At 38.4% G+C, this 20,513-nt stretch overlaps 1 protein-coding gene across 15 annotated transcripts in view; it reads left to right on the top strand.

Annotated features, from left to right (window-relative positions):
• The window catches only part of abi1a (abl-interactor 1a), a 69,634-nt gene that overhangs the window by 45,949 nt on the left and 3,172 nt on the right, over positions 1 to 20,513 (top strand). The window contains exons 4-10 of one of the 15 annotated variants that reach the window (XM_038307878.1): positions 5,153 to 5,167; positions 7,090 to 7,193; positions 8,688 to 8,840; positions 12,024 to 12,121; positions 13,655 to 13,798; positions 17,122 to 17,373; positions 19,174 to 19,260. In XM_038307878.1, coding sequence (XP_038163806.1) covers positions 5,153 to 5,167; positions 7,090 to 7,193; positions 8,688 to 8,840; positions 12,024 to 12,121; positions 13,655 to 13,798; positions 17,122 to 17,373; positions 19,174 to 19,260 — 853 coding nt within the window. Of the gene's footprint in view, positions 1 to 5,152; positions 5,168 to 7,089; positions 7,194 to 8,687; positions 8,841 to 12,023; positions 12,122 to 13,654; positions 13,799 to 17,118; positions 17,374 to 19,173; positions 19,261 to 20,513 lie in introns of all 15 variants that reach the window. The other 14 variants (XM_038307877.1, XM_038307879.1, XM_038307882.1 and 11 more) reach the window with 14 other exon arrangements.

Below are 20,513 nucleotides of genomic sequence, written 5' to 3'. Positions count from 1 at the left end.
GCTTAAAGGCCGAAATCCAGTTAATATATCCAGAAATTTACCTTTGACCTTTTTGTCCTACATAGAAAATCTGATCTCATACCAGGAGGATCACTGTAGTATAAACTAAAATAAACACACGTTAAACCGGGTGTAATCTCTCTGGATTTTCTCATGCACGCTGCTGCTGAAATGCTAGATTTCATTAGCTTGTGTGTGGAAACACGAACGGCCTCACATGTTGCTGCTGTGGTCTTCATGATAAAACACCTCCTGGTCTGTTTACGTCACCCTCCAAAGAGCCAATCAATACACAGTGCAAGTACTCCGTATTAGTTCATGTTGCATGCGGGGCTTTCAGTGTCGACGCACTTTACTTACCGGCCAGAATCAATGATGTGGAGGCGGGGGTTGTTTAATCATGTTTACAGGCTTCGGTTTATGGCTAACCTTACTACATCTGCCCCAGGGTGGATTTTGGCCTAAAAGTTGGCAGAAGGTCCTGTGATCCGATTCAGAAATTAAAGGGGCAACAAAACAGGAACATCAGGGGAAGGGAGTATAAAGCTTGAGAGTGCTGTCATCTTTAAGGCGCTCTGTCAGTGACGTAATGTGATTTCTGCCTCCCGTCAGATTATGTTTAATCTAGTCAGCAAGGCATTCAGGAATCCAGCTGTGATGACGTCAAGGTTTTACAATTAGACATCAGATGTTCCCTGCGTAACAAAATCCCCCGAATGAAGTGAATCAGTGAAAAACAAGATTTAATAAATAATCACAGAAGTGGCCCCTTTATAACAGAATGGTTAACATTGTTGAATATAAACATGTTCCCAAAATCAGACATCTTGTTCTTAGTGTCCTGAAACGTTTACATTCTTATTTAAACCAGTACACCTATACCAATATTAGCATTGTTCTGACTAATGAGGAGATAATTCAGTTATTCGATTCACGAAGTTGGACTAAAACTTCCAAACATTTAACTTTTCCAAATCTAATATTACTCAATATCATATTTTTGCAACTGTTAAATATTAATTTGTGTGTACAATATCACAAACGATTCCATAAATGCAATATATTGTAGTTATATGTGAAGTAATATGCTTAGATTCTTTTTAACAGGCCTTGATGGACACACAGCATATATTCTTTTATTAGCCAAGATGCTAAATCTCAAAAAGACGGAAAAGTAAATTAGCCATGAAACCATGGGTTCATTGCTATCATTGTTGCATATTTGCCTAATATTGTTTAGTCCCAAAATCCCCTAAATTTCATGTTTTATTAAAAGCTAAAAAGGATAAAATAGTAACTTTGCTTTATTCTCTACAGCCTTCTTATTATCTGCTGTAAGTCTCACTCTCACAACTTAAATAATCTTGTGTTACCTATTGTCCATCCTGAGTTCATCTTTAACACCTTGCTAGTACTTAGAGAGTGTTGTTCAAGGCACTTATTTATTGGACAGTCAGAGATTAAAGAAAAAAAAAAAGAACAAAGCTCAGATGTATAAACCAATGTGATTGGCTTGTTGTACAGGCTGCCTTCTGTGTGAACACTTGATACAGATGATCCTGCCTGGGGTGATTAATTAAAACTTCAAGATGATTGGAAAGAGGCGAAAGTTTAAGGAAATAAGCAACAATCTATTGATTGCAATGTTTACATTATGTGTTTTAATGGCATGTTTTTTTTCTATACATTGATGCCTACAAGTGTAACTTGAAAGATTAGGTTACCAAGATTGCTAATGTTCAATTTACTTTTAATATGGAGGGAGCTGTCATATAGTCACTCCATTAGATGTTTTGGACAGTTCTTCTTCATGTCATGGATTGCTTATTCTTAGCCAGTTTGACAGATCACACACAAAGGCTGAAGGAAAGCTAAGGAAATGTTTCCTTTGTTTTCATCCATTGACTGTGGTTAGGCTTGAGATGTATTCTACTTTATAAACTCACTAAATAGATACTAGTCCGTTTTCCACTTGACTTGATGGTCCTAAGTGACGTTAACTTGGAATCAGCTGAGCATCAGTGCAGTCATGATTATTATATTTTTTAAAGGATTATGAAAAAGGAACATTAAACGGAGCATCTCGCCAAATAACCTGGAGCACATTTACATAAAAAAGGTAGTAATTTGAGTAATAATTAAGTTTTAATTGCCTAGCAGTTGCAATAAACTGATTTATAATGATTTGGGAAAATTCAGCTAGCTACTAAGTAGGATTTTCAATACTGATGTGATATATGGCAGCCCCCTGTGACAGCTGGGAGGAAGACCTAGGCAACTATACTGTAAGTAGTTTTTTTCTTAGAAATATTTGTTAGTGTAATCTCATAAAGCAAACATTAAACTAGAAACTTCAGCTTTCTCTTCATCAGCCTCCTGCGGCTGCGTCTGTCTGTTCTGCTAATTAAAGCAGTACCCACAGATGATTAGAAACACATCCATCCACAGATATATAGGTGAGCTGATGGTTAGTAACAAACAACTGAATCTGCACTCAGTGGCATTTCTAGGTTTTCCTGTTTCCTCTCTGAAAGTGTTGGTCAGATGAGGAGGTCTGACGTCACCCTTAAGGGCATATTAGACTTCTGCAACCGCACACATCAACTGTCGCTTGGGTCTGGACGCAAACCAGTTTTGCTGGTATGCTTCTGCACCGTCGGTCTGGAATTTCTAGGGACGCACAGCAGTTTCCTGCCAAAGTGCTAGGGGGACCCTATTCAAGAACTCGCGAGAACTTCGGTGGAGCTGGCGAGAATGTTTATCTTCCAAAACAACAATGGCGCGTCTGCAAGATATCAGATATAAGATGGATCTAGAGTTGCTAGACATCAAAGAGGAACAGGTTATGTTAATGGAGCGAACCTCCTCGATTAACCTTCCGTCATAGTTTTCCATTGTTCCTCGGTTTTAAAAAAATGGCGCGCCCCGGTACAGAATCGAGAATGACAATCACACAGACAGCCAAAAAGGCATACCAAGGACCAATCACAGCTGCTTTTTGTCTGCAGACTTCCGCTTGAGGTCTGGGCGGGTTTATGAGCATCAGACGCGTAGTCAGGATTTTTTTTGAGGTTGCAGAAGCTCTGTGCAGGGGGCGTGGTTGCGCACAGAGACAGATTTGATGGTTGCAGAGGCTATGCGTCAGAAGCATAAATTGGCCTTTAGTCCCTAAGACCCAGTGTCCTGCATGTTTCCCTGCTTCAGCACACCTGGTTTCCATTGATGCTTGATAAACACCCTTTTACTGAAAGGCAATCCTCTGATTTCGGTATGCTAAAGCAGAGAGCTGCAGGACACTAGCTCTTGACTTTTTTGTATGTTGTCTGTAACTGATGCTGTAAAATTTAATACCCACAAAAAGTGCCTCTAACTGGATTGATCTCCACCGTGTAGCACCAGTCTAGCAGTGTTTCATTAGCTTTAACTGTAAAAACAACATTACCACATTAACAGCTCCACTGACCCTTAGTAGTGTCTGTAACTTTCATTGCATCTCAGTTAAATATATTCAAACTCAACATGCTTGTTCCTTGTGCACCCGATAATGGTTTTAATCTTAGCCTGTCTGTCCCTAATTCATCACTTAGACCTATCCATCAAATTCAGAGGAACAGATGCAGCATTTCCCAGGAAGATGAGGCATCAAGGCTTCAGCATTTCTGACATGACCTAGATAGTAAATTGAATCTTTTTGTGCGCTGATGAGAGAGATAAATATGACTGTGAAATCTGCAGCTCACAGCTGAATAAAACGGCTTTTTGTGAGGAAACAGAAGATGCTGCTGGTTTCTTCAGTTTTGTCTCTCTCTCTCATTCTGGTGCAATAATCCTGATAGAAGAGGCTCTTGACGAACTACTTACCTCTGTTTTTCCCAATCTACTAATTATTGGCTCTTCAGCCAACAAATGCACCAGGATTTATCCTGAAGCTGCCAACAGTGTAACATTCAGACATAATTTCCCGGTCTTTTTATTCCATCGCATTAGTTGTATATTTATAGTTAACAGTAATGTTTTATAGTAATGTATTTACATGTTTTCCTGATATCGTTAAACCATTAAAGTAATGACGGTTATTGCATTCTCATGTCGGCAATTCTTATCGGTAAATAAAATATCGGTACAGAAAAGCCTATGCTGAAGATTTTTTTTAGAAAATCGTTCAGGCAGTGTATATGATCTACAGCCGTACCTCTTTAGTGTTTCCAGCTTATTTTTGTTTTAGATTTTTTAGGATGAGCTGCTTTTGATATATATATTTTTTTTCTATTGCTTTATTGGCAGAAAGAGAGGCTAACTTTAAATGTTTTAATGTATAAAAACATCAACAACAAAATGCTCCTTTGGGTCCCTTTTTATTTCTTTTTCTTTTTACTTATGGTGAAGGAAAATGTTTATTTTTTGCATATCTGACCGGCTGCTCACAGGTAACGTCATTAACTGAGTAATCAGGTCTTGTATCCCTCGAATTGTTCGGATCTAGGTGGGTTAACCCTTAAGGTTATCCCCTTTTAATGAGGCTGTTTATTCAATTTGAGTGAGATTTTTTTAGGGCTGCAGCTATCATCTTGCTAACAGCTTAATGTGTTAGTCATGATTATTTTTTATATATATATATATATATATATATATATATATATATATATATATATAATCTAATCGCCAAAGGTGCTTTTAGGGAATGTTATTGCTAGATCTGAACATGATGAATTTAGAATATGCTTCTTGAGGAGTTCTGGATGGAGCATGTTTATAGAAAGTATTTTTTAATGTAAAATGCAAAATATGTATTTGTTCAAGTCTGGCTTTTTTCCTCATAAATGACTTGTAGAGTCTATACTTCAATTAACTGTTAAATATTAAATTAGTTTAGAATATTTTGAATTATTAGTTGTTCAAAATTGACACCTAATTTTTTAGAGTATGACTTTTGGAATTGGGTATGATTCTGAATAAAGGGACTTATGTGTTTTAGTCTGGTTTCAGAGCATCTACCTGCTCACCCAAATGTTTACTAGGAGTAAATAAAGCAAGGAATTAATTATTTTCCTCAGTGGCTTGTACTTTGACTTCTGTCCTTGCAGACCTGGCTATGTTGACATGCCCTCTCTCTGTCTCTGTTTTTCCTCCTATTTTCTCCTTCCATGCTAAGTGGCTAAAAGCCAAGGTAAGTCTAGTCTGTTATATGACCCGTTTTATGGTTTAATCATTTACTCGTTAACCTCACCTCCACTTCAGATCCCTCTGACTGTGAGTAATGTTGTCTTTTCCCATGTTAACCAACCCATAGTCCTCCCTGTGGGGAAGAACATCCCATAGTACCCTGCCTGTCCCTGTACCAACTGTGTCATAATGTAGCTGTGATGTAGGACTTCTCCACCATAAATGTTTCTGTGCTAAACTAGTATTGGCACAACAGCCTGGTTCTAAAGATAACATCAAATAATAGATTTGATCCTCTTTCATCAAAAAGCCAAACCAAATAGGAGCCAAGGTAATTGGTTAATTGGTTTTTGACTTCTGTGGACCCCCCACCAGTGTTACCCAGTGAATTATCCCTGTTTTTAAATTCTTGGACCATATTCACACCCTTGGCTTTCAAACCTGGGCTGCAGTTCCTGTACATTTTTTTCTGGTCCCTTAAATAGACAAATGTGTCAGACTTACCAGAAATTTGAGACTGACACAAATAAATACACACTTCCTAATGAAACCTTAAAATAGTCACTTCGTTCATCTAAAGAGGAAGTTGTCATTATTCAGTAATGTTGCTCAATTTGATATCCGTGACCTTTTAGGTTACAAAGCATGTTTTTTATTGGAGCATTTCTGGCTGCCAGAATCTGGGAAAAAGGAAGTCAGATCAAGTTTACTAAAGCCTCTTTCCCACTGAAAATACCAGGTTAATGTTTGTTTTTCAAACATGGGTCGACCCGCTAACCAAAAATGATCGGTGTCTTAAGACCTAGCAGGCAAGCTTCATTGCCTCTTTCCCCCCGCGGCAGCGTGTCTGCTTAACCCAGATCTGGTGTTTCCACACCCAGGCGATTTTAACGCAGGTTGCTTGCTAAGTCGTTTACCCAGGTAGACTCCAGCAGTGAGCTGTTCCCAAGGTCACTAAAAGCCAATTGTTCCCAGGTTTATACGTTTTTTTTCATCCAGTGGGAAAGGAGCATAACTAGTACTATGGATGCACATGTGTGGACTTTAGCTAGGTAAGAAATCATATAAAGGATCTCTGTATTCACACAAACATTTCAAAGAAAAATGTAAAACCGGGTTTAATTGATGTGATCTAAAAGATAAAGCTAATTATTACTCCTATTATGTAATCTTAGCCTTTTATTTTGAAAAGCCTTCAGTTTTAACATGAGCCGATATTTCTAAAGATTGAAACTTGTCTTTGTGAATGAGAGGAAAGTATAGATGCATCCTTTCAGCTAGCTAACCAGGTATTTATGGCAACATGTGGGGGAGGGGCAGCACCGTGTCCCGCCATGTTATATACAAACTTTCTGGAATCTTTTTCATTAAAAAAATGTTATACTTAAGTGGTTTTGAAGCTAAACTAAAGCATTAAAAGACCTTATGAACCCTGATTTTTGGCCTTGCCTCGTTAGTACACAGAAATGCACTAAATATTCCTCCTCAAATGTCCAAAACAATCAATAGGTAATCTGTGATGGTAGCATTCATCTGATTAAAGTTGATGCCTTGATGATGGAAGCTGACCTGAATCCATGTAATCGCAATGTACTAGCTTAGCACTATAACTGCTTTGGTGGAAAAAACAAAAAACAAAAATTCTCCCTGAATGTTTTGTAGATGACGTAAATCTTACAGGCTTCTCAGATGGCTCAGATACACTCCAAACATGTTATTAATATTACAAAACCACACTGTTACAAGCTTGGTTGGGATTATGTAACCGCAGGATCATACGGAGTAAAATATGTCTCTATGGAGATGTCGTCTGAGCAGCCTGTAATGTTTCATTTCACTCACATAAGTACTCATCATCCAATTTTGGTTGCAGGAATCTGTTTGTAAAATGAATGAACTGTTTTGTTTTGTCTTCTTTAACCACAGCAACATGGAAACAATCAGGCAGCCAGAGCTGGAACCCTATCGAGGACCAATCCGCCGACACAGAAGCCGCCCAGTCCGCCGATGTCAGGGCGTGGCACGCTTGGGTAAGAAGCCCCGCTTTTTGTTCCCTCAGAGTACCACTAATCCTTTAATTACTGACTGGCCAATGAGTATAAATAGGAGCAATCTTCTGCAAAATTTCTTTTTTTTTTGTGCTATTTTTCGGGATCTTTTCTGTCTGAAGAGTTCTCATCAGCACTAATCATATATTTATCATGAAGCAGTTTGGTTCCAAAGGGAGAAACAGAGCTGATAAATCCGTTTATGTCCTTCAGTGTTCTGACGGGTGGGAATAACCCAGCGGGCAGGACTCGCATCATTTGTCATTGGTTAGAATATGCGGTGATAATGTTTTTGAGACTTTTATGGCTCATATAAAGGACGTTTTTTTTTTTTTTTTTTTTTTTTTTTAGGGTTTAGCAATGATATGAGTCAGTGATTTGTCCTGTGATTATCATAAGGTTGCAGTAATCCATAGAGGCTCAGCAGAAAAATATGTTCACCCTTCCAAGATACAACTGATGGGATACTTGAGGACGTTTCTATGCAAAACTTGTAGCACTTGTTCGAATATGTTGCCCTGGCTTACCATGCTCTTGATCAACACACATTTTTGTCAAATTTTCAGCCATTGAGCTGTTGATTTGAGATGCAACTAACACATTTGGAGGTAGTTAATTATCCTACCCATCACCATGATATTCATTAAGCTATTTTAAAAGCCTTTGCAGTAATTTTCCTGTTTGAATTGTCTATTTGTTGATTCTAGCTAAAGTACAACAACATTGAGCTCACTGCTTAACCCCAGCAATAAGAGCTCAGCATGATGTTGCCACCTCTATGCTTGGCAGAGAGTTATTGTGAGCAGCTCCAAATCTCAGTTGCACTTCGAGATGTTGATTCGGAAGCAGATGCTCTGGATTTTATTTGCATTGGCTTGAATTCAATTATGCTTTATTAATTCCCGAAGGGAAATTCAGTTTCCCTGAAGGGTTTGCTCCCTGATGTTCCAGCAGTTCCCTGTTCCTGGCAGGCTAGCCCTGGATGTAACTGGTTTCCTTCCATCTGAGAGGGACAGTTAGTCTCAGATAGTAGAAAGATGGACAAAGTTCGATGTTCCAACAGGTGTTCAAACACGTCAAATAGGAATCTTTAAAACCAAGGCGTTTAGATAAGATCAATTAAGCTTTTCTATCATAGGCCTAGAATTTAGCTAGAAGTTTTTTGATGGATAGAAGGAGCTGTTGGTTTTAAGTTTAAGTTAGGTTTTATAAATACATTTTCACCATGTCTGCACTAGTTGTAAAAGCCTTAATACAAAACATTTTACATCAAATTCTTGATTTTCCAAAATGATTGACGTCATACCTTGTATTTTCTGGCCTCCCTTATAAAAAAAGAAGCTCATATTAATCATGAAATTTCCCTAAGATATGGTGGTTTAGAAGTTCGTTTTTAGCAGTAAAATCCAGACTGTTTTCATTATTTGGAATTAATCTTTACCTTTTCCTTTACTACAAATTTTCTGGCCCCTGTAGACGCAGCACGCCCTACAAGACGCTGGAGCCAGTGAAGCCGCCGACGGTACCCAACGACTACATGACCAGTCCCGCTCGACTGAACAGCCAACACGGCCAGCAGAACAGCCCCGGACGCACAGCGTCACTCAACCAGAGGCAACGCACGCACAGGTACATGACACAAGGATGGGTAGAGGGAGAAAAACCTGAGGAGGACTGAAAAGACTATTAGGTTCCCCTGTGAATGAGAATCGTTGCATCTTAGATTCTCAGAAGCATAAAATAAATACATGATAAATTAGACTTAAGCACTAAGCAGGAGAGGGAAGCAGTTTCTTTCAGCAAACACTTGATGTAAACCGTTTTAGGGTTTGAATGTTCAACATAACTATTGCTGTTTTGTTTTCTGTGTATGATGTAGTTATCGAAGGTGCTGAGTTAGACTTTTTATATCTCTGAATAAAGCATTTCCTTTGAAACTTTCCTGATTCAACTATATATATATATATATATATATATATATATATATATATATACTCCATAGTGTAGAAAAGAACAAGTACATGTTTTGACACAATCTGAGTTAACGTTAGCCCAAAAAACTTTCTCTACTTAATAAAAATAGAAATGTAGCCAGGGTTTCACTGCTGTGTGAAAAACATCTCCATGTCAGGAAGTTTTAATCTCTTCATTTGCCTCTGCAGCTTAGTTCCCTTCTCACCTCTTTTCCCTTTTTTCCTCCTCATCTGCTGCACTAAATCCTGTATTTGTCTGACAAGGCTTGGAGTGGCTTTTACCGCGGCCAGAATCGCTCCGATATTAATATCTGTAAAAGCCTCAGATGCGAAACGCTATTTGATATGAAAGAATAAAACTAATGCAGCGTGCACACCCTCGAACGCTGCAGCTCTCCCTGGAAAGACGGCTGCACTTTTATTAAAATTTGACTTATGAGTGAAAGAATTCATCTCATTAGCTAAAAAGCTGCTTATGCTGACTGCGATGCTAATAAATACCGCACTACTCATTTTCTTTAATCCATCCCTCTCGTTCTTCTCCTGACTTCACATTTTTTTCATGATGAACAGAACAAATGTGTAGAACTGCTGTCTGTTCAGCCTGAAGCTGCCGTAGCTTCCATTTAAAAGCCTGCTGCAGCTAATATAACCGTGCTAGGGCTATTTGATTATTCTGGCTTGAGGTCTGTTGGGCTTATTCACCTCATCAGTCTCAGTCAGCCTCTGCTGAGTTCTGATTGAACATAAGCTCCTGGTGCACCTTAATATGAAGCGCTGGGGCCATTACAGTGTCACATAATGTTGTTTACAGAGATAAGGCGTGTTGTGGCTGCAGCAGAGACGCTGCTTGGCAGTGGCTCGGTTTCACTCCATGTTTATCTGTAGATTCCTGCTCAGCTTACATCCTTAATGACTAAAATATTTGTATCTAGTAAATCAATTACAAGTCATAGATATCAAAATGTCCAGGCTTTAAAGAAAGAAGGAAAGAGTTTTTTGTTTTGTATTTTTGCACAGAATTTCTTTTCGAGTGGTTTATTTTTTTTCTTTTTTTTTCCACATCCGTAATTGATATACGATTTTAAATTTTAAAAAATTAAAACAGATTTTGTTTTAGACATTAAGACAAATTTGATCTCTATCCCAACTGAATTTCCCCTCGGTGGGATTGCAATTGAATTGAAGTTGGTGCAATAAAAATATAAAAAATACATAATTCCTGTATTCTATTCTATTTAAAAAGCGTGTAGCCAACGCAGCAGCAGAACCGCTCAGGACGTCCCTGAAAATTGTATGTATCTTATAAAGAATTAAAGTTGAATGAATGAATTAATATAATGAAAGTTCTCCAAGTAATGCGCAACCTAATCAGCTGTATTAATTTTCAAAATTTTTAAATAATACAATAAAAAGGGGTACTTCAAGTTACTTCTTAATTGTTTATGAATGACTTAATGCTTCTATCTACCTTTTCTTTCATCTTTGCGCATCTACAGGGTATCCACCCATTTTTCCATTTCATAACCAATGTGTCTGTCAGTTTGATCCATTCATATTTCCCTTGTTTCCATCCATCCTTTCATATATCCACTTTGTCCATCTATCCATTGCTCCAGCCCGCTCTTGTGGTTTAAGTCTAATTTCTGTTGCATCAGGAAGAGCATCCGGTGTAAAAACTTTGCCAAATCTGTGTAAGGGCTATGATGACCCCTGAATAAAGGAGCGTCCATCCGCTGATCAATATATTTGTCAGTTTTATCTCTATTAATGTTTTTTTTATGTCCATCTCTTCTTCCTTCCATCCATTTTTACATATATCCCTCTGCCAGTTATTTCTGTTATCCATCTGCTTTTCTGTTCATCTCATCTATTTAAAAAGCATTTTTCCTTTTTAATTGGCACCCAAAAATCTGTTGGATATCTGAGTATGTAAGGCAAAAAATGGGTAATTGACATGGAGTATACAGGATTACTGGATAAAAAAAGCGCAAGTTTAATGTTGACTTCAAACGGGGTGACATGTCACCGCTCTGAAGGAGGCAGAGGGGGCTCTGCCTCCTTCAGAGCGGTGACCCTGTTGTTTGTGCGTGATTGATGTCAGTCAAGTCGGGGGGGTGGGTAGCGTTGGTGGGAAAAGAGAGTAAAGAGATGTAGGGGGGGAGGTGGGCAGTGGTTCGGAGAGATGGAAAGAACCATGAGAGTCCAGGGAAACACGCGAGGAATCTCTTCGAAGACGATGAGGATGTGAGAGCAATGGGTCAAGCAGCGGTCAGAGGGGTGAGAGGCAGGGAGGCTCTGCTGAAGTGCTGGGATGAAAAGGGGATAGGAAGGTTTGGATGTTGGATAAGGGCAAAAAAAAAAATGCAACAAAAAACTGGGATCAAGGCCAGGCTGAAAGGGAGAGTGAGGGAGGGGGATTTAGTTTGCCAGACTGCTGATCTAAAAGCCCTGAGGTCAAAGGCAGGGTGTAACAGAGCTACGCCAGGGCTGACATACATCCTTCAATCAATGCCCTATATATCACTGAGGCCAGAGCTTACATCTAACCCTCCAATTAATCCCTTCCTAGGATTCTACTTTGAAGGCAGAAACTTTACCGTTAGCTCTTTAACTGCTTTACTGAATTGTTTTTTTAGAGTAATTAGATGTGCAAAAGAAAAAATACTTTTAGTCCAAATTCATTTATAGCCATTCTGCTTCATTATAAAGCAGTAAAAATTTATATTTTTGGTATTCTTTAGGTGGAGTGATGTTTCTGCGCTGCAAAAACATTTTTAAAGATGAAAAATAGAGGTAGTCTGAATTAAACAATATCTTTTATTTGTCTTTTCCTTAGTGGAAGCAGCGGGGGCAGCAGCAGCAGGGAGAACAGCGGCAGCGGGATCGGCATTCCCATCGCCGTGCCTACGCCCTCCATCCCAAACTCTGGACCAGGTGAGCAAGGCAGCAGCTGTAGCACAGGTCAAATCGTCTCGCTCTCATTTCTGTAGTGTAGCCTAAAAAATAAACACCAGATTGTAAAATGGTTACAATCTGGTGTTTTTCTCTCCTGTAAGAGTGTTTTAGGTCTATACTAAAGACGTTAACCTATAAAGGTATGAATTGACCTATTTTAAATATAACTTTGTACAACACAAAGCTTGTGTTAAGCAGACGGGGATTATTAAGAACCGTGGTGTTCTGGGCACAGCTGGTTCCCTATTACTATCTACTGTATAAATAGGCCAAGCTGTGAGAGGCCTTCTACTTTACATATTAAAGGACCACAGAACTGCCTGGTCAGGATACACACATCAAACAGGTGCTTCTCCACAGGGTAAAATATCATTAAAAGGCTCATTTGTTTAATTCCATTCAATTATGAGCTCAAATTCTAAACAAAATACACTGATTGATATATTTGTGTTAATATTTATGATTAAAACCATTTCCAGGTTTGGAAAATGAATAAAGGAAAGGTTTTACTGAGTACTCTGTCCATGTAAGGCATGGCAGAGTTTATGGACTCAGTGCTTGGTCCCGGCAGGAATGATTGCATCAGTTAATGAGACCCAGATTGGGTTAATGTCAGCATCCAGCTCATATGCGGTGTTGGATCTGGTGTCTGTCATTTTCCTCGTAGACAGTGCTACCTAGGTTCTCTTTGTGGTTTAGCTCTGGTCTGTTACCATGGTGATTAATTTTAACTTATTATTTATACTTTTGGCAATGTAGGCAGGGGGGTCCTGATGGGAACAAAAAAAAAACAAGCAAGCCAATGGAGGAAAGCATGAAATTCAAAATATATCTTAGAGGCTTGCTGTTTTCAGAGTTATGGGACAAAGCATATTCACGGAAAGTTAAGTGGAAGGAAAAACTGTGGTAAAAAGTGGTACATTGTTTTCATTATTCCTCATGCAGCTCTGATCATGCATTTCTTGACTCTGAGACATTGACTCCAAAAATTCTCCACTGATAGGGTTAGCGCTCTGAGAACAGCCTCCTTCCTTAGGAATGGTGTTTTGTGGCTAGGCCACCTTGTGGATGACTGGATGTGTAGTCCACAACATTGTGAAAACATCTATAACACGTAATAATTCTTATTCTTTTATTCTGAGGGTCTTGTATATATTTTTTGTTCTTTTATCTGTTGGGGCTAATCATCAGAACAAAGTTTTTGAAATGAATTAATGAAATGAAATGTCTTTTCATTGATATTCTAACTTATGAACATGCATCTATTGTTTGGAATTACACCACTACCCGATGCACGTCGGGTTTCTGTGTAGAAGGCAACATTTTTGTAGGTTTCTACCGCAGAATTGGCTCTACGCTGTAAGCCGGTTGCCATGGAAACGCTCCCTCTCCCCACAGCGAAGCGTTCTCCTCCTCTGCCTCTAGAGTGGTTCTGATGTTATGTAACAGAGGGGCAGAGGTTCCTCTCTCTCTCTCCGCTCCCGCGTCCATTAATGCTAATCCTTCTTTCAGTCTCGCCCATATCGGCTCCTCCGGGAGCCCCTCCACCCCCACCTCCTCCTCCTCCACCACCTCCTGGTGTACCTCCACCTGCTCCTCCCTTGGTTGGGATGGCGCCACCGGCACCACCTCCACCCCCTCCTCCTCCTGCCATAGGTGAGACTCATCGACTCCAGGACTGCTTCCGTCGTTTGTCTGGTGGTGGAATCAAGGCTGCGTCTGCTGGAAGACATTTCTAAACACTGGGTGGTGCTGGTGTGGGGGATCTTCTGTCTGTACGCACTCCAAGCAAAGAGTTTAATCTGTGGTGTTTTCTAATGACATTATATAATCTGATGAAGTAAAAGAGATGTTTACTTCCATATTTAATTAGGTGCAGAGAACATCCCAACTGCTGGTAAACTTGGTGAAATCAGCCAATCATATTTATGCTTCTCTCTTTTAAAAGTCACATTTTCTTTTTACATGAAGCGATGTCTCCTGTGGTGGTGGTTGTTTTAATTAATCATTCCTTTCTGATTAATTATTCAATACATGCTTTCCAAAAGCCTCCGTGTTCTTTGTACTGCTGTCAAAAATTCTGGGTTTTCATTGGGATGTTATGTGGCAAAGTTGTTTGACTTATTAAGACTTATTCTGACAGAAGGAAGAAGAGGCTTGGTTGTTCACAGGAAAAAAGAAGAATAAACCCCCAAAACATGCTGCTATGGTGGCAGAAATGTTGCCCAACACGATATGAAGTTTAAAACCTGCACTGCACATTGGTTTTTACACCCTACAACAAGACACGTTGGTGGCAGCATCATGCTATATGTCAGATTCAATGAACGGCTTTGTAAAGATAGATCCTATAAAACTGGAGGGTTTAAACTATGTGGCAATTATAAAGTACTTAAAGTATCTAATGTAGCGAGGGTTTGTCTTGAATACATTTCTTAAAGGACCAAATCTTTCTCTAAAATACTGCTCCAGCTTTTTTTGGAGTATGTCATCACTTTTACAACTCTAGCGAGTAAAATGTCTGCCTGTTTTTTTTCTTAATTGGCAAAAAAAGAGCTGGTCTGTCTTTGTCCCACAGGATGATGCTACCACCACCATGCTAACCAAATGGGTGTGTTTAGAGTGATGTGCTTTGTTTGTTTTCTGACACTTCCCGACTGTCTGTCGGATTATCATAAGCCCCATTTACACTGAAAACCGAGTTTGGACAGAGCTTGGATCAGTTAAACGTGCCGACCTCGGTTCCGTACGACCGTTTACACATCATGCTAACACGGTTCCTCGCCTCCTAGTGACGATCTACGGTACTACTGCTCTCTAGTAGGAAAACTTTTGTGATTATGTTTTGTTCCATCCGACGTAACCTTGATGGCGCCCTCCGCCCAAATTCGAATAAGAGCCTCAGTCTCGGCGTCATCCCAGGTCGCACCAAGCTCTTTTGAAGCCATTTTAAAAAATGTAAAGTTGAGAAGATTTCAATTGTTTACAGTTCTTCTTCTGTTTTGTGGTGGTTGGCAAGCAACTTACTGATGTGCATTACCGCCAACTACTGGAAGCTGACTGTGAATAGAAGATAAGGTCTGCTCATGCGCTCTTTATCAGAGAAACGTGCCACAACTGAACCACACCGAGCCCTTCTGTTGAACTAGTACCAGTTTAGCACGGTTCGTTTGTGTCTGGTACGGTCTGGTTCAGTTATCTCTGTTACTGTGCACGGATCAATCTCGGCATGGTTTCAGAAGTGTAGTGTAAATGGGGCTATAGAAAGTCAGCTTTGGAGTTGCAGTGTAACAGACTGTAAATAATCGGTAGGTATCAGTACCTTTGCCAGGCTCTGGATGGAAGAAATCTGAAGTCACTAAAGTCTTGAGTTGACTGACCTAACTTAAAACTAACCAACCTACTAAACCAAATATATTTTAAAGGAGATATTCTGTAGAATATGGTCAATTTGAGACTTCTTCTGTGGGGTCCATTTGTTTTAATTTCTTTCTCCAAAAAATGATGCTTTAAAAGCTGAACTGGAAGATTATTTTTCTTGGCTTTAGTTATAAAACGACTTTTTTTACTTGTATATTTCAATGTAAGCATCTATTAGCTGGGGGAAAAAAAATCAGAAGTTAAAAAGCCAATGTTTAAAGAATATTAAGAAAAAAATAAGTGCATATTTGATATCTAATTTTATGAAATTACTAGGTGAGACTTATTTATCATACAATTAGTGTCCATCTGTTGTAACTCTGAGCACAAACTGCACAAAACCAGATGACAGGACATCTGGTTGGATATAAAATGTATGTTTTCATCTTAATACAAGAAGAAAAAAGTTAATGAAGTTATTACAAATAATTTTATCTGTAGCTTGGATGCTTAAAAGGGGGTCTGTACTAGACACTTAATTTTTAAAAGCTTCCCATTGTGTTTGCCCTTTGTGACAGAAGATACAGGAGCAACAAGAATTAACAAAGCTGATTGGTCAAAAACCAAATGCAGGAGTATCATGCAATTAAGACCCAAAATAGGTTTAATTAACTCAAATTCTGGCCGTTTTCTACTTTAAATCTAAGTAACACTTTGTGGTTTAAGTCCTAGTTATAAGTTAAGTTATCTCTCAAATAAATTGTCCCTCTAAGGCCTCTTTGGGATCGTCATGTCCCCATTTAAATCCTTGTTTCAAACCAGCTTGTTAAAAAACAAGCAGTGGAAGTATCCAGAATATTGACTCCATATCTGTGAGTGCAGGTGGGTTATAATTACTGAGATGTTTCTGCAGGATGGAGAAGCTGCCTTATTAGTGCCAACCTTTGTTCATTTGGGATCGTGTTGCAGCCGTTTGTCGGATAAATAAAAACAATCAATCTTTGGACTCTCCAGTGAGATAATCACTTAAGTCATGCAGGTTTTGCCTTCTGAATATCACCGTCCTCCTCCAGCTGTAATTACCTCCGCTGCTGACAGTACGGAGAGGTTTGTTTGTGTTCTTTCAAAGATTAACTTCCTCTGGTTTCCGCCTTTTCCCAGTTCCACAGTTTGTTAGTCTGAGCTGAATTATTATCTAGAAATATGAAACAGGAAATGTCTGAGATTTTTTGGCTCTGCCATACACACCCACACTGGAATAAAAAAAGATATTTTTAAATCTGGTTCTTCTTAAAACCTGAGGGATCAATCTATTGTGTTGCTCCTCTGCTTATCCTTCTCTACATCGTTCATTTTCCTGAGCTGCATTTAATGAGATGATTCCTTGATGTTGGCTTCGATAACAGCACTATTGTCCACTGGTATTTTTGCTGTCAGCTCTTCTTGCTCTGCTAGCATTTTAATCAAATTTGTGGCACTAATCGGTTATTAAAAGCTCTTTATAACCTTGGTGTCGATAATTCATGTCTTTTTTTCCTCTCCTCTTCCTCTCCATAAACACCCTTCCTCCCTCTTGGTTCCTTCCTGCCCTCTCTCTGTCTATTGGGTGTGTCTAGCAGTGGCCTCTGGGCCTGGTCTGGGCCCTGCTCCAATGTCCCAGTTTGGAACCATCTCGCGGCAGATTTCGCGGCACAACCCCTCCAACTCCTCTGTCTCTATGGTTTCGGCCACGGGCACCTACCGCCGGGCGCCATCGGTCACATCACAGTTCTCCTTGCAGCAGCAGCAGCTTCAGCTACAGCAGCAGCAGCAACTGCAGCAGCAACAGCCTCACATTAACGGAGGCACTCCTGGCTATGTCCAAAACTCAAGTAAGGCCCCTGTGTCTCCATCTTTAACCCTAAAGCCTGAGCTGACAAAGATGCTTGAATGCACACTATTGTTTTTTTTGTTTTGTTTTTTTTTTCCCAATCACACACAGTCACAAATTAATGAAAAAGTAATTTCTATATACACCTTTTATTTAAGAACAAAAATAATACTCTTTAATCAAAGACTTTTGACTTAGAAGGCTAGTTTGGTTTTTAAATTCAACCTTTTTAGAAATTCCTGATACTTCATCTTTTATGCTTTAATAAAAAAATGTTTTTTTTTTTAACTGCTTTTAGATTTTAAATAGTTTTAAAATTAGTCTGATTGCAAGTGCCTTAATTGCAACAAATGTTGAATCTTTCCATAATGGGAGATATAAGTAAAAATATAATGAGCTGTACCATTTTTATGGACAAGGACAAACAAAAACAAATGCAGATAGATATCTGAAATAAAGGCCAAACTACACAGCTAATTGCAAAAAGAAGTTAGAAAACCTGCAGTTTACAAATTTATGGAATGTTTAATGACATTAAGTGGCCATATGAAGACAATATGATACATTTTTTACCTTTCAGTCAATTTCAACTTTAGCATTACGAGTTAGCAGTTTGAATGTCCCCTTAATTAGTGGCTTTAAAAATGAATGGGATAGTTTATTACTTATTCAATGTTAAGGCAAAACGTAAAATGTTTTGTAGGAAAAAAAGAATCTCCACATTTGTTGCTTTAACATGCAGAGCTAGCATTAGCTATTCAGCATGGCTTGCTGCTATTAAAAGTTGGAGAAGGATACATTTATAGATCCTCTGAGCTGCTGCTTCAGAGGTTCTAAGAAGGTTTAAAAGCCTTTCTTGTTGATGAGAAAATGAAAGACAAGACTAGATCTGTGTTTTTTTTTTTTTATACAAGCTAATGTTAGCAATGCAGCATGAGGAGAAAAGTTAAAATATAAAATTCTATAAGTCAGTGCTTTAAACCTCATGGTTTAGTTTTACCAGAATATTGATGAGAGAAAAAAGTTCAGAGTTTCTTTTTTTTTCCATTTATTACAAGATGGTGCTACTGCTTCAGCATCAAAGAAGGTCCTTTTTTAATTTTATTGTGTTGCATAAGCTGCAATTCAATTTATATTGCAGCTTTATTGTGAACCTAAAGGATTCTGGTTGTTAAAATTTGCAACAAAGTTGCCTTTAACAGCCTTTAACTTTTTATGAATCCTTAAAGTCTAATGTGAATGTCTCATTTTAGTCCGATTTCCTCCACTATCTCTGATATTAAAGTTTTTTTTTTGTGGCTAAAAAGGGCATCCCACATCCATATGGTCCAGATTAAACTGTAATCAACATTTATATCTGGCAGTAAACCAGCCAGACTGAGGAGTTCAGCTGTTCTTTCTTAGACATGGACAAACAGCGCCTCCTTGTGGTCATTAGTAAAAGTTGTGTTGTGCTTTGAAGGCGTGGGAACAATCAGACTGACAAAATTCCAACATAATCTGCAGTTTATCCGCCAGCCTTGGTGATCCTCAGATGAATTGGGAAATCAACAAAATGTTGCCAAATATGATGCACAGATTTAAAGGAGATATTTGTATAAACAACGTTAAATCAGAAGTGAAATAGTGACTTCTTTGCAGTGTGTCTGCTTTTTCCTGCAGAGCATCGATGTCGGTGGGTTTTCTCAGTAGCGGGTCACTCTCTGAACTCTTGTCTGTATATTCTGGATGACTGATGGGGTCCTGACTCTCTTATTTTCCCCTCTCTTTGACTTCCTGTCCGCTGTCTGCTGGCTTTCAGTGTCTGTTGCACCTCCTCCTCCCCCCATGCCCCAGCTGACTCCACAGATACCTCTCACTGGCTTTGTGGCCAGGATGCAAGAGAGCAGTAAGTGAAGAGGCTTCACTCAAGTTACGTTATTCTAATTCTGCATGCACTCTGCATTTTATTCCCGTTTGCAGAATTACTTTATGGACGTTTCTCTCTTCATTTAGCCTCTTCTTATAAACTCTTAGTTGTTAGATGCATGCAATGCTTTGGAATGCTTTAGTTTTGAATAATTGATGTGCTAGCTATGGGTAAAATGTTGCCCTTTTCTTGTGCTAATTTATTTTTTTAAGCATAAACTAAGAAATCTTTAAAGCTACATGAGTGAAGCATTTAACATTTTAAAACACGTTTTTATGATATTTTTGATGATCAATTTACACAGAAGTGGCAAATAAAGTTAGGATGGTTAATTTTGGGCAGTATTGGCTGCATCATCCTGTGGGGATGCTTTTCTTCAGCAGGGACATGGCTGTTACTAAGAGTTGATACAAAGATGGATGATAGTAAATACAGTCAATGTTGAAGGAAAAACTGTTAGAGGCTGCAAAAAATCGAAAGCCGACGCAAATGTCTACTTTAAATAGATTATAACAGCAAATGAAGCCAAAGCAACAAGGAAAAAGGATTAGTCAAAATTCATACATCTAGTTCTTGATCATTAAAACCAGGGCTTAAACAAATAATTGATTATTGAAATAATCGTCAACTAATTTAATAATCGATTAATTAATCGAGTTAATAATTAACTGGAGTATAGAGATTCTAAAACATGCTTTTAGCTGACAGAGAAACCCACTAAGAGCAGTATTTTAACCAATATTGTAAAAAAAATAGATATAAACATTTTGCATTTAAGATTTAAAAAAAAACTTAAAAACGTTTTACTTTCACCTGGTTTCATTTTGTAAAAAAATATTTTTAAGAACATTTTGCTTAAAAAAATAATAGGCAGTTTAATCGATTTGCTAAAAAAAAATAATTAGTTGCAGCTCTAATCAAAACACAAATAAGCATTGTATTGCATTTTACTTCTTCAAAATTACAGAATAGTGTTTGTTGTTCTATGGTGTGAAATCCCAATAAATATTTAAAGTTTATGAGGCATCATGTTAAAAACTGCCCTATGGCTTCTTTAATGGCTGATTTGAACCTGTTTATATGCATCTAGACTTTTCTGTGGTTAGATATTATCATGCATCTTTTCTTGTCGCCATTTTTAGTGCTTCTTAAGATGAAGAAGGTGATTTATGATTTAGACCAAAACATTCATCCTTATCTAGATTATCTTAAAGGTTTTCCTAATGTTCAAG

The sequence above is a fragment of the Cyprinodon tularosa genome, unplaced genomic scaffold (genome assembly GCF_016077235.1).
Source record: "Cyprinodon tularosa strain WSP-4 unplaced genomic scaffold, ASM1607723v1 ctg623, whole genome shotgun sequence".
Taxonomy (NCBI): domain Eukaryota; kingdom Metazoa; phylum Chordata; class Actinopteri; order Cyprinodontiformes; family Cyprinodontidae; genus Cyprinodon; species Cyprinodon tularosa.
The sequence above is the reverse complement of the archived record's forward strand: the minus strand, read 5'-3'. Positions and strand labels throughout refer to the sequence as shown.